Source organism: Sminthopsis crassicaudata, chromosome 4, assembly GCF_048593235.1.
Source record: "Sminthopsis crassicaudata isolate SCR6 chromosome 4, ASM4859323v1, whole genome shotgun sequence".
NCBI lineage: Eukaryota > Metazoa > Chordata > Mammalia > Dasyuromorphia > Dasyuridae > Sminthopsis > Sminthopsis crassicaudata.
Genome location: NC_133620.1, coordinates 263920889 through 263934214, shown reverse-complemented (window position 1 = coordinate 263934214; position 13326 = coordinate 263920889). Strand labels below are relative to the sequence as shown.

At 40.0% G+C, this 13326-nt stretch overlaps 2 protein-coding genes across 3 annotated transcripts in view; one reads left to right on the top strand and one right to left on the bottom strand.

The window, feature by feature from the left end:
• Nucleotides 1-2997, top strand: part of EFHC1 (EF-hand domain containing 1) — a 97346-nt gene extending 94349 nt beyond the window's left edge. For both annotated transcript variants that reach the window (XM_074310658.1, XM_074310659.1), the window contains exon 11: nucleotides 2797-2997. In XM_074310658.1, the coding sequence (XP_074166759.1) occupies nucleotides 2797-2865 (69 nt within the window). In that variant the 3' untranslated portion in view covers nucleotides 2866-2997. The remainder of the gene's footprint in view (nucleotides 1-2796) is intronic.
• Nucleotides 2998-10356: 7359 nt separating this feature from the next.
• The window catches only part of TRAM2 (translocation associated membrane protein 2), a 101822-nt gene continuing 98852 nt past the window's right edge, over nucleotides 10357-13326 (bottom strand). Inside the window, 4 exon segments of the mRNA XM_074310660.1 lie at nucleotides 10357-10699; nucleotides 11744-11907; nucleotides 12373-12461; nucleotides 12463-12517. Coding sequence (XP_074166761.1) covers nucleotides 10626-10699; nucleotides 11744-11907; nucleotides 12373-12461; nucleotides 12463-12517 — 382 coding nt within the window. The 3' untranslated portion in view covers nucleotides 10357-10625.

The following is a 13326-nucleotide window of genomic DNA, read 5'->3' as shown; positions in this document are numbered from 1 at the left end:
CCAAAATGGCACATGACAAGCAGCCAGAGCATCTATTGGAGGTTGGACATGGCCAACTGGAAGAATGGAGATAGTACAATGAATTTATCTTCCTAGGGCTAGTCTGCAGTGGAATCTAGTGTGTTCTACACTATAGTTCCTTTTTTACAATTCTCTTTAAGTTCAGGGTTTGGTCATTATTAACCATGACCTATATATTGTCATTCTTGCTGATTTTTTTTTTCCCAAATAAGTGTTGATTTATAAAGAATTGAGAGCCAGAAAAAAAAAAAAAAAAGATACTTGATATGAAAACTACTATGTTGTGATCCACATTTGGTCTCCATAATCCCCTCTCTGGATGCAGATGTCTCTATCACAAGATTGTTGGAACTGCCCAAAATCACCTCATTGTTGAAAAGAGCCATGCTCATCAGAATTGATCATCGCATATTCTTCTTGTGTACAATAGTCTGCTTATTTCTATGTGAAAACTTTAAAAATAAAAATAGGCTAAGAAACCTAAGAAAAGTGTATGTCCTAGAGACCAGAGTAAAGAAGGCAGTAAGCTAAGCCTGAGAATAAGGAATGATGGGGATGAACTGGAGTTAGGCTGAGATTCTATTTCTATATGTGATCCAAAGACTTGACAACTCAGATTTCAAACTGACCAATATAGTTACTGTTGTTTTTTAAATGTGTTAGAAGTGTTATTGATAGATTTTGTTTTTATACAAATATTTATACATTATCTTCACTTTGTCAGAGGTCTCTTATAACAAAGTAAAACAAGCAAAATTAACAAACTAGTGACCTCATTTGAAAGTACATGTGACATTCCACATTTATAGCATTATTCCAGCCTATTTTTTTTGTTCTAATATTTCCCTAGTTACATGGTAAGTCAATTGTTTACTTTAAAAATGTTTGAATTAACAATTCTTCCCTTTTCTCTTCCTCCATTGAGAAAACTCATGTGAAGTTATGCAAAACGTTTCCAGAAGCACCACTATCACTGCCGCAGGCACTGCTGCTATCACTGTTAATCCAGTGGCTCCCAAAACCTGATACAGGGTTGGGGCTCCTCTTATACTCTGATACATCAAACCTTTCCTGATGAATTGTTCTTGGCCTCTGTGGGCTGAGAGATCTGGAGATCTCTGTTACTGTTGCCAATTTAGAGTCCCCACAATCTGTTCCTGGTTTCCTGGGGTACAGCCTATCCCATGATTGTGCTCCAGACCTCCCTTGATCCAACATATCCCTTTAGTCTAGAATTGGGAAACCATCAGTGGCCTCAGACACTCACTAGCTGTGTGACCTTCAGCAAATCACTTAACACTGTTTGCCTCATCTATAAAATGAGCTGAAGAAGGGAAAAAAAAAATATCACTCTGGTATCTTTGCCAAGAAAATCCAAATAGGATCACAAATATAACATGACTGAAATAACTCAACAGTAACAATAGGAATTGAGTATAAAGAAGTCCTGAGACCAAAGTTTTGAAAACTGATCACCTATCAATTGGGGAATGGCCCTTAACTTCTAACAAATTTAAATGTTACGTATTTTAGAAACAAGACTTTAATCAGAGAAATTTGCTACAACACCCAACCCCCTCAAATAGGAGTTTCTTTTCTGAAATTAGTTCATTGGATTGTACCAAAAACTTCTGTTTTATGCTATCAGAATTATTCATTTTATCTAATGTGATCCTCTCAATCCCTTGTTTGGTCATGAACTTTTGCCCTATTTGCAAAATTTGATAGGAATTTACCCCCCTTATTTAATATGTTTATGATATAACATTGTATATCTCTAGATCATACATAACCATTTGTTGCTTATTGTTGCATGATGAGGAGATGATCTGAAATCTTAATTTCTCTCATATTGCTGCCTGATTTTTCCAAGAACTTTTGTCAAATATATCTTTGAGACTAAAGTTACTTATATTATCCTGGAATTGATACAACAAATGTATCAATATGCTACAATAATAATGATGATGATGATAGTGTTGTTAGATTGCAGTATAACATCTGATGAATAGGAACTATTGGATTTGAAACCGTGGCCTGGAAGAACTGAGCAAGCCATTTAACAGATACTTCAAGGCTCTCAAACTATAAAGCCAAAACAATTAAAACAAAAAAAACAAAAAAAAAATTGTCTCTTTTAAAAAGAAAACTTGCTGCTACATTACAGTTACTCATATGAATTTATGAGAAACATCTTTGTTTTGCTCTTGGAAAAATATCTTCCAATGAAAGTCTTAATTATATTACAATTTCAAGCTTAAATGACAACAAAAAGGGAAATTAAACCAAGAATTTAAACTAATTTAAACTAATGAGACATAACTATCATGTAGCAAGTCTGAACCTTTGTTCAGAACCTCTCCTAACCAATTTCCACAACTGTAAAAGGGGTATAGTAGCGTGCCCTACTGGATCTCACAGAATGGCTATGAGAATTAAGCAATTTTAATTTTTTAAAAGAGAATCCAAGGGCAGCTAGTATTGCAGCAGATAAAGCACCCGCCCTGAATTCAGGAGGACCTGAGTTCAAATCTGATCTCCGACATTAACACTTCCCAGCTGTGTGACCCTGGGCAAGTCACTTAACCCCAATTGCTTGAGCAAAAAAAAAAAAAAAAAAAAAAAAAAAAAAAAAAAAAAAATTCCATATCAATTTGTTTATATTAAATGCCTATAATAAAACTTTGAAAGCTGAAAATATAGCACATTTTATACATATGACTATCATGACTACATGATAATCAAAATACACCTTCCGTGTTTGTTGTTTTGCAGTTAATCAGATTGTGTTCCAATGACGAAGGCAAAATCAACTACAACAACTTCATCAAAGCTTTCTCATAGTGACCTGGTCTATGCAAAGAAGACTAAACGAGATGTTCTATATATGAAATTAATTTTAAATCTATATGTAACCTTACACATGTGTCTATATAGGAAATTAGTTTGAAATATACATGTATCCTGAACTACTGATATGACATTTGTCTTGTTCTTTAATCTGTTAGTGGGGCTGGAATTGAAATGGGTCATAAGAGGATCTGTGATTTCCTCATCACTTTTTACAAGCCCAAGGCGACACCTAGGAAAGTATGGTTTGGGGTCATGGAAATAATATGCAGGACTTGAATTTGCTGTTACCTCACTTTAACCATAGATTCTTTCAAGGAAACAGATTTAGGGAAGCTTGGAGAATAAAGAGCGATTTGATATCAATTATTTGTAACTTGAATAGAAATGAACTTTTGTGTTTTTGTCATATTTAGCACTACTGTTTATACCTGCCAACTCCAGCATATATATTGGGGTGAGAAAGACTTGCATGTGTGCACCAAAACAATTTAGTTGTTCCCTTTTCCCTGGTTTTCTGAGATAAGTCACTACTTTCTGAAACCAAAGTGTTGGTGGCCCTGGGGATTTCAATATGCTAGCCCATCTTCATACCATTCCTCTACCTATCCTTTTCGCCCCTCATATGTTAATCTAAATTTCTTTCTGCCTTGTGCAATAGGCGCTAGTAGATGACAGATCCACTGAAATGATGTCTTTCCTCAGGGAAAGATGTCAGTTTTGAATATGGTGAGAACTACTCAAATAACTCTAATCCCCCTGGGAAATTTGCCAGGAATTGAAAAGTTGGGACTGACTTGCTCCATCAGATGGATTAAAAAGAAAGCTGGACAGGGGTACAATTTCACATTTCATCAAAAGTAGTTTTCTAGAGACCACACTCCCCCACATAGCTGTTTGATTTATATGATGCAGCCAAGTGGTAATAACCACAGAAGACAGATCAAATCACTTTTTTCCTACTGAAATCCTAAACAGCAAAGCACCCACAAGAGTGTCACTAATTACCCTGTACAAACTATCATTCCTGGGAAGCATTTGCCTGGAATCTGGACTGAGACCTGGTAAGTATTCACATAGGACGGTACATACAATGATGGTAAAAAAGGGCAAGAAATCAGTGAGGGTCCGATCCATTGGCCAAAGGCTGTCTAGAAAGAGACTACTTTTAAATCTTATCAACTTAAAGAATCTCTGACTTTCTGCAGTTGTGTATGGTGGTTTAAGTGTGGCTTTTGTACTCTGTTGATATTATGTCCCATTCTGAACAAGGACTATATGTTAATTAGTCACAGCCCAGGATCTGGATTTTTATGGCAAGCTGATAGTTGAAAGTTGTTGAAAACATAACCACCCTGCATCTCACAGGACTCTGAACCTTTGGAATGGATAAAAAATAGGGAAGATCAAGGACTGATGAATCTAAGGCATCTACCCAGGCTCAGGAACATGTCTCCCCTTCACCCAAGGTTTTCCTAACAGTTCCCAAAAAGAGAATTTAGGATGAGTAGCCAGCTGAAATATGAATCTGAACCTATGTAAAGTCTAGCAGAATCCAGACTGAAGACTGGATTATGTGTAAAAGGAAAGCTCCCTATTGAAACTTCTGGATCTTATATGTCACTACTCTAATTGTCCGCATTTCCAGTCAAGCCAAAATGAGAAAGTACACACAATTAAATACCACTGGGTCCCTTATGGTTGCCATTTCTAATAACCACCCTTGGGATAAAATATCTTTGGCAACCAACTGGGGCATTTTGTTGCACTGATGTTCACATGTATCCAGTACCCATCTTTCCATTCTCATATTCAAATACTTGAAATAGCCATCACTGGGTAAGAATTTCAGAGTGTGATGGCCAACTGGACCATTCTCCCACAACCCACTGCCAAGAAAATCCCTTTCCTCCCCTCCTTGTAATTTCCAATTCAAGTCCCAAATATAGGATATAGTTTTCTGCCCACCACTGAAAGAGGAACTGTTAAGTGTCCATGCTGAATCCTCCTCCTGATTCTTTTATGTTTATATGATTGGCCATCTTGGATAAAAGGTATCTTAAAAGGACTACTAGTTATAAAACCTTGGTAGGAAAAGAAACACAAAAGAACTAGAAATCGTAAAAATGTTTAGAAACTGAAGTTTCCCTAGCAAAATCACATCAATTATAGATATAATTTTTCAAGGTAAGTAAACATAATTCAAAGAATACCAGACATTAAAGATCGATAATTCTAAGCCTTTTATTCAGTTATTTCAGAAAATATTTGTTGTTCATTTGTTTCAAAATGCACATTTTCAACAAAAATCCATACAAAACTGTAACTTTTTAAACTGGACAAGGGAACAATGGAAAAGGAATTTGGAAAAAATTGCATCAAAAGTAAAAACAGATAAAACAACCCTTTTACACAGATGCATAAATATGGCAGGTACAATTTTCCTTGAGTTTCTTGTTGAAATTTGGTCCATAAAATAAACAAACTAAAATAGGTTTAAAAAGAGAAAAAAAAAAAAAAAAAAAAAAAGAGGCAACCTTTGCATTATGGTCTGCTCAGGGCACCAGCAGCTTCAGCACATCTTCCAGCTGTTAATTATTAACATGGGGATTGGGAGATGATGTTTAGAATTTGACCCCAGGTCACATCTGCACCCAAGGAAAGGGCTGAGCTTGCAGGCACACACAGTCAGAGGAGACAGCAGGACCACCTGCACCTAGGTTGTACTGAAAAACCACTTCTCCTTGTGAACAGGAAGCATCCTTTCCCATCTCATCTAAAACCCTGGAAAGCCTTTTGATAAAGATGGAGGCCAAAATGGCAGTACATCCAGGAACACTACGCCAAAATCTTTCTCCCAAATGCCATATTCAAAACTGAACACATTAATGCCCCATCATGAAGATTCTTTTACAACAAGTTTTTTTTTTTTGTTTTTTTTTTTAAATAAGTATTTCTACATTTTGCTACATGTTCTAATGCAGAGCCACAGAAACCTATCTAGGACAAGGAGAATTGCAGCTAGAGAAAAAATAGCTGGAATTTCTCCACTGAAGGATGATGGTTCCTCCTATGTGTCCCATCTCTTCCCAACTTCCAGGGCTTCATAATGGACAGAAGGAACTATAGAAACTAACGAGTTCTAGGAGAGTTATTGCACAACCCGGAAGAAGTGGGGGGAAAGGGGAACTTCTGGCAACACATGAATAACACTGAATTATGAACTAAATACAATATTTTTATGACAAGGGACCACATTGACCTGGCATTCTGCAAAACAGGCATCTACGTCTAAGAATTAACACTTGAGTCTGGAAGGAAGAATAAGCTCCAGATTATAGACTTTGGGTTGAATGAAGACTCAGAAAGAGATGGGGTTATATAACAAGAAGAGTTCTCTGGGAAAGGACAAGAGAAAGAAGAATAGGTGTGGGTCATGGGAGGAGTGGGGATGAAGAGTGTGGAATGCAGTATGAGGCCATAAGAAGTGTCTGAGCACTGTTTGCTACTGGCAGGCCTGCCATCCCCATCTACATCCATACCTAGAGAAGCTGCCTTGCTTCGCCTGATATGAAGTCTAAAATCAACTGAGGCAAAAGCCAAGAAATAAGGCCAAAAGTATACTAGAACAATGGAAATAAGATAAAGGCACAGAGACCAAGGAAGCAAGACTGTCATGTGTTATATCCCTTTTATAGGTGGCCACTCCTGGGTACAATGTCCCGAGGCACACAGACCACAGAGTCATGTTAGCAAAAAGAAATGGAAAGCTCTGTACAGTACATATGTTGGGGTCCAAAAGAAGTATTGCAAAGTAAGGCACTTGTTATGCAGAAAGGATAAATCATCTACTCCTACAAATTATAAAATTGCCACAAGGTGTTAAGCATGGGGGGAGCAACACTGATGCAAAGTCTTGTTGCATTTGTTTTTACAGCTCTTCTTGAATCCAATAAGAATAGTTAGCTAGGAGAGGGTTAAAGTAGAGGGCTCGCGGCCTATGGGACATCAAGACTACTATGCACTGAGGTCCAGCTCAGAATGGCAGGCCAAAGAGGAAGCCCTGATCTGCTGCTTAACTACAGCAATGTGGGATGTGACTTTTGGTTTTCTTTTCTATGTATTTGTCCCCTAGCCCCTACAGGAAGGTTAACCAAAACACTAAAAAGACCAAGACCTCCCTGAAGTCTCATGGCCTCAGAAATAAGGACACAATATAGATGAAGGATAAATGAAAGACAGGTATTGGGCACGTAGATGAAGAAAGGAAGCTTATTAAGAGTCATCCTCCTGGTTTTCTTCATGCACTTTACTTCAGAGGGAGAGAAATTCCTTATAGGAACAAAAGTCAGGACCCTCTGGATTTTAACACTCAGATTCTAGAAGAAAAGCAAACAACAGCTGTATTCAAGCCTAACTAATAGATTCTTCTCATCCAAATCCTACTGAAAGCAGTAGATGTAGGATACTTAAACATCCGGAAAAAATCCATACCAGTTAACATCTTGCCAAAATGCTCAAGCTCTAAAATCTAGGCAGAATGCACTCCCACTGCCCGGGAGCCCTTATAATGAGCAAGTGACCACAAAAGCTTTGGATACAGACACAACTTGAATTCAAACCATACTTTGGAGCTTTGTTTTGTCCATAGGATTTCAAACTTGGACAAATAGAGCACAGAAATGTGCTCTGTGTTCTTCAAAGCCTAAAATGGCAGACACCATGGTAAGAAGTACATCAGGTTTTCAGGAACCATTTGGGTCCAGGTGCTAAGTCAGATAATACTGTAAACAGGTAAGAATGGATTTCCAGAGTTGAGAAGCAGCAACCCTTCAACATGTCCCTATCAACTCAAGCTAGAGATCCCTTCCCATCAGTGCCATCTGTCCAAACTTCTACAGAGACAGGTACACTAAGTCAAATGTAGAGATGCTTGTCCTGGAGCCCAGATGTTGGGCCATGTATGAAATATCCCCAAACCATAACACCGCCCCAGCTCCAAGGAAGAGCAAAGGCACCTATCCTACAGTGGCCCCTCTTATTCTTCTCTTTAATTCCAAGTACACCGATGCCACAAAAGCCAAGAGACTCTATTGAGAGAAAGACAGTGGCTGAGGTAGATTAGACTCTCATTCCTATTCCCACAGGGAAATGAGGGTAATAGAAGCCTGGCCTCAGACTGGATGATAAGGATGAAAGCAGGGAATTCACTGGTGTCTTAGCACTTTGATTGAGTGGGTTCATGGGTCACTAATCATCGCCTCTTCTTCCAAGAATTAGGACAGAGGACAGACCTGCCCAAGAAGCCCAAAGATTAGGGATAAAGTAGAGATATCTTAACCCAGCCCCTTACAACACAATTCAATTCATTCTTTTAACAAAGCCTTGCAAGGGAAATGAACTTGTCAGGTCACTGACAGTGAACAAGAGTAGCTACAATTATAACTGTATCTCTGCTAACCAACATCTCTCAATTCAACATCATTAGACACCAGTCTTATTCCAGGATTCTCCTGGCCACATACTCTGAAAAACATAGGCATATTTATGTGAGCGTATTACTAGCATACATCTCAGGTGACAACTTTTGGCAGAGAGTGAGTATGGCTCAGTCAATGACAGGACCACATGAGTACCAGAGATTATGGGTGAAGATAGAAGAATTAGGTGGTGCCTTAAGAAGTAATTGGCTTAATAATTGGGTACTCATTGTTCTTAGAGAAAAGTCAGAACCCTGCTAGTCACAGCCTCTTTGGTAAATGACTTGATGACAAAGGCTAGAGAAGGTAGGAATTCATTTGCTACAGATTACCCTCTAGCCATCTGAAAAACTGAGAAGGCTCTCAAACACACAAAGGCCTGCCTACTTGGCAAAAAAGCCACTCTATCAGTTCTCGGGTACTAGAAAATTCCAAGGAAAGGGAGATTAGGGAGAAGAGAAGCCATCTACTCTCATTCAACAATGCCTTGACAGGTCTCAAAGGAAATCAAAAGACTCAGTGAGCCATTCTCTTCCCTGTTCATAATCTGTCCTAGAAGGAAATGAAGAAGGGGTCCAATTGAGAGAAGATACCCTTTCCAACTAATCCCTGTTGAATGGCAAATGCAAGTCCATCTATGTATGATCCAACTGCCCTGGGGCTAATAAAAAGAAACCCAATTTTTTTTCTTTGAGGGTAGTTTGAGGACAGAATGGCTAACCTAGCCCAAGAACCCAAGCCTCTCATAACACAACTCAATCTAGTTTTTAATACCAAATGAAGGCAAGTTACTGCAGCAGGATAAAAGATGAAATTTCTCCCTTTTACCTCTATAGAGACTTCAGGATTCTTAAGATTCTTTACAAGCTAATTCCTTTTCTTTCTCAACAGGACTTCATAAGACACCACACAGAGCCCAGAAGGTTTTTTTTCTTGAGAGCCAAGGTATCAAAAAGATGGACTTAGCATTTTATTGTTTATATCATGGGTTATAACATGTTAATATCCATGATGATGACAACAAGTTGCAGGGAAAAAAGCAACTAGTAAGGCCAGAGAGTCTGGGGCCTATCTGCCCCTCAATGCTCAAAAACAGGATGGGTGCCACAAAGGTCCAGGATTGAGTGAGAACACCAAAAGAAACGAAGAAATTGAAGTTTTAAAGACAGAATGCCAAGTCCCATTCCAGAGAAAGGCCGAAGATTGCTCTGGGCCTAAGATTAAAATGTCCTTGCTTCTCTTTATCATGTTTAGTTTGCTGTTTCATCTGGGATCCTTGTGAATCTGTCAAGAGAAGTAACTGCAGGTTGGGATGTAGAAGAAAGGAGCTGATCAGTCTCATAGCTCATCTTTCAGAATGGGCCCCTGTCTCAGCCTACTTTGCCTTTGCTTTTGCCTTAGGGTATGAAGAGAAAAGGAATCTGTTCCTCCAACAGCACCCCCCTAATGGAATAACAGTAGGCAAGTATCACTTCAGTTCCAGGATCCAACAATAAAGACTACATTTCATGGCTGAATCACATCCCAATGTCAAATTCTGTAAGTGGCATTAGAATCCAATGTGGTACCTCTATGGGTTGGAACAGTTCATGGGGAACTGGAAATAAACATCTGGGCAGCTAAATAGAGCTATTAAAATGACCTAGTAAAGGGTAAATTTAAGATGCAGTCATTTCTCTTCTTATTGTCCATCCTATGTGTTGATCACAGGGTGCAACAATTCAAGGACACAGATATCAGTTAACAAGGAACAATCCTAAGTGGATGCTTCCTGGAAATGCATTTAGGCCCAGGAGAAACTGAAGCCAAATAACATTGGTGAAAAAGTGGGCCTCCTTAACTATGAAAATCAGACACTGAAAAATAATTGCACAATAATGTAAGGAAAACATTTGTGAACAAAAACAGAAAACAAAGAGACAGAGAAAAAAATACCTATAAAGATCAAGGATTCTAAGTTCCCCAGAAAACAAAGGATATAAGGAGGTGAGTTGGCTCAAGAACATAAAGAAGGAAGATTTTTGGTTTTATTGAAAATGGTTTATAAAAAAGGAGGCAGAGACAGGGATAGAGGCAGAAGAGAGAGAAAAGAAAGAGAAAAAGAGAGAGACAGAGACAGAGAGAGTTGGCATGTGTTTCCAAAGACATAGTTCAGCTGTTTGAGATGGGAGTGTGTAGCAAGCAGAAAAATAAGGGCAGTAACTTAGTCCTTGGCCTGTGGCCTCTATACTGCACATCCCACTAGGAAGAATTCCTGTTCTCCACATTCTGGCTTTAAGGAGCCTTCAGCTTTTTAGTGCGTGGGGACATCCCATTCTCTGCTTTCAGTATTCCATTTTCGTGGTAACCTGGGAAGTGAAGAGAGACAAATACAACATAGATATATACATAAGCTTGTTGCTAAAAGGAAAATATCAGAACCTGAAGAGAGGAAGTCAGTCTAAGGTCAGTTGGGTTAGGAGCAGAGAATGACAAAGTCACAGCATTGAGAGAAACCAAGAGGGGGAAAAATATTTCCGAGTCCTAAGAATAAAAGAAAAATAGCAGCTAGCTCCCTACAGTTCTGTTTTTCCTATCCTAGCATTCTCCTCCAGGCTACCCTATAAGTGCTTCCCTTCAGTGTGTTTTTTGAAGGAAAAAGTGTCAGGGGTGGGAGGGGCATTCTGAGGTCCTTCTGACAGTATGGAGCACTCATAGTTTCTTAGGAGCCCAAGCCCTGCCAAGGTTCTGTCTGATCCCCATCCTAAACCTATATCAGTAGATCCAAAAGAATAGGATTAGCCCTCTCTGGCTCCCAAGAAAAGGGCAGCTAAATCAAGGAACAAATGCTGCCACCAAGACTGGTTAGGAAGTAAAGCCTTGACCAATCACCTTCCTTATAACTGAAGTTTATAGGAAAGGAAGCAGGAAGGAAAGAGAGACTCCCATTTTCACAGCTGTGTTCCTCATCCACTTTAATCCTAAGAGTACAAAAGTCCTGAAGAGAAAGTTGGTACCCTGTGGCCATGGAGGAAGGGAGCTCCTCGGGCAAGGGGCAGGTGAGGACAGTCTGCTGAGCAGGGGAAGGGCACTAGCCACAGCTGCTCCTGGATAAGCTCCCAGAAGCCACCCTAGAGAGCTTTTTTCCCATCAGAGTTCCCTGTCCCAAGCAGCAAGAAGCAGCACTCCCAGCTGAGTCAGTGTTGTCACTGCCCACAGACTATTCCCTGGCCCAAGCCCAGGCACGTGCCAGCCAGGTCCTGGCAAAAGGCAAAGGGACAGGGAAACAGAGGAGGAGCCTGCCATGCCCCATCCTACCAGCATGGTCCAAAGAGCCTCAGGCCTTGGCATCCCTTCCCACCCATCTCAGATGAACCCCAGCTCATCTCCACAGGGGGAATCCTGGCACTCACCAGATTCCCTCTTGATTAGCTTGGCTGGCGGTCTGGGGGCAACCATCACTCTCTTTTTGGCGCTCTGCTCGTTCCAGTACTCCCGCCAGCGCCGCAGCTGGGAGTGGATGAAGCGCCACATCATCCAAGCCTGGGAGGCACACACCAACAGGAGCACACACAGCCTGGGAAATACCAAGAGGAGCCAGCTTTCAGGACCAGAGGCTCCAAGGTCCCCACTGCTTCCCTGGGCTAAAAAGGATGAAGGGGCAAGGCCAAATGCCCCCACAATCTCACTCTAATCATTAGGGGCACTTGGGACCACACTGGTATCAGCCTCTGGAATCACCCAGTCATCAAGAGACAAAATGAGACCTAGATTCTATTTTTCACCTTGGTGATGAGGTCAAGCAACAGACAAAAGCAATATTGCCAGGGAATCTGTCTCTACTGCGAGGAGAATGAAAAGGAAACAGATCATTTTTGGCAGACTCTTGCCTTTATGGTCTGGGCAAGAACAGAACGATATGACTTCATCCTTCATCCTGCAGTCCAGAGACATCTGCCTCCTCAACCAGGAGAATCCACCAGTCACTCATCCCTCTAGGTCCAGATTCCCACTTATTCCCTTAGAGTACCACCCAGCTCACCTGAAGAGCAAGGTATTGAAGTTGCCTTTCTCTGGCTCAAAAGTTTGATTTTCCATCCGAGCCAGTCCAAAACCAATAGCCAACACAGCGAAGGGTGAGGGTGAAGAGGCGGGTGACCACAAACACTACTGCCCAGGCGTTAAACCTGTCCACAAAGAAGAAAAAAATGACTAGGCTTCAGAGTAATTTTTTCCCTCTAGGAATCCCAAGAGAGGGATCAAAGGGGTGTGTGTGTGTGTGTGTGTGTGTGTGTGTGTGTGTGTGTGTGTGTGAGAGAGAGAGAGAGAGAGAGAGAGAGAAACAAAAGACAGAGAGACAGAGACAGACACACAAAGACAGAAGAGATTTATAAACTACTCAGAAGGAATAACAAGAATAATTATTTGTATATCACTATACACTGAGAAAGTGCTTTCACTTTTGCAGGAAACATCACTGAATTTGGAGCCACAAGGTTTGACTCCTGATTAAATTTACCACTTTTTGTGACATTTAGTAAGTTCCTTCCCCTTTGGGAAGCTTAAGCTTCTTCATTTGTGAAGCATTAGATTAAATGTAATGTAAAGATCCCCCTTAGATCTAAAACCTAAGTCTGCGGAAAAGATCAAATGAAGCAAAGTACACAAAATGCTATGCAAATGATGATGACAGTGTTTTATTTTGCAAAGTGTTTTACAAATATTACCTTACTATATATGAACTACCATCATTATTACTACTATAATCTCATTTGTTTTTTGTAAAGTAGGCAGTCCAGGTGGTATTATCTTCATATTTCAGGAAAATAAAGTCACCAAAAAAATTCCTTATGAAAACTTTCTAACAATTAGGTCCTATCCATAAGTGGAAGATACACTACAGATCTTCAAGCAGTATGGGGCTACTTGGTATGCTGTACACTTGGTATCCTGCTCTGGCATATTGTAGAAGGAATTCTTTTTGGTTATAGTTTGG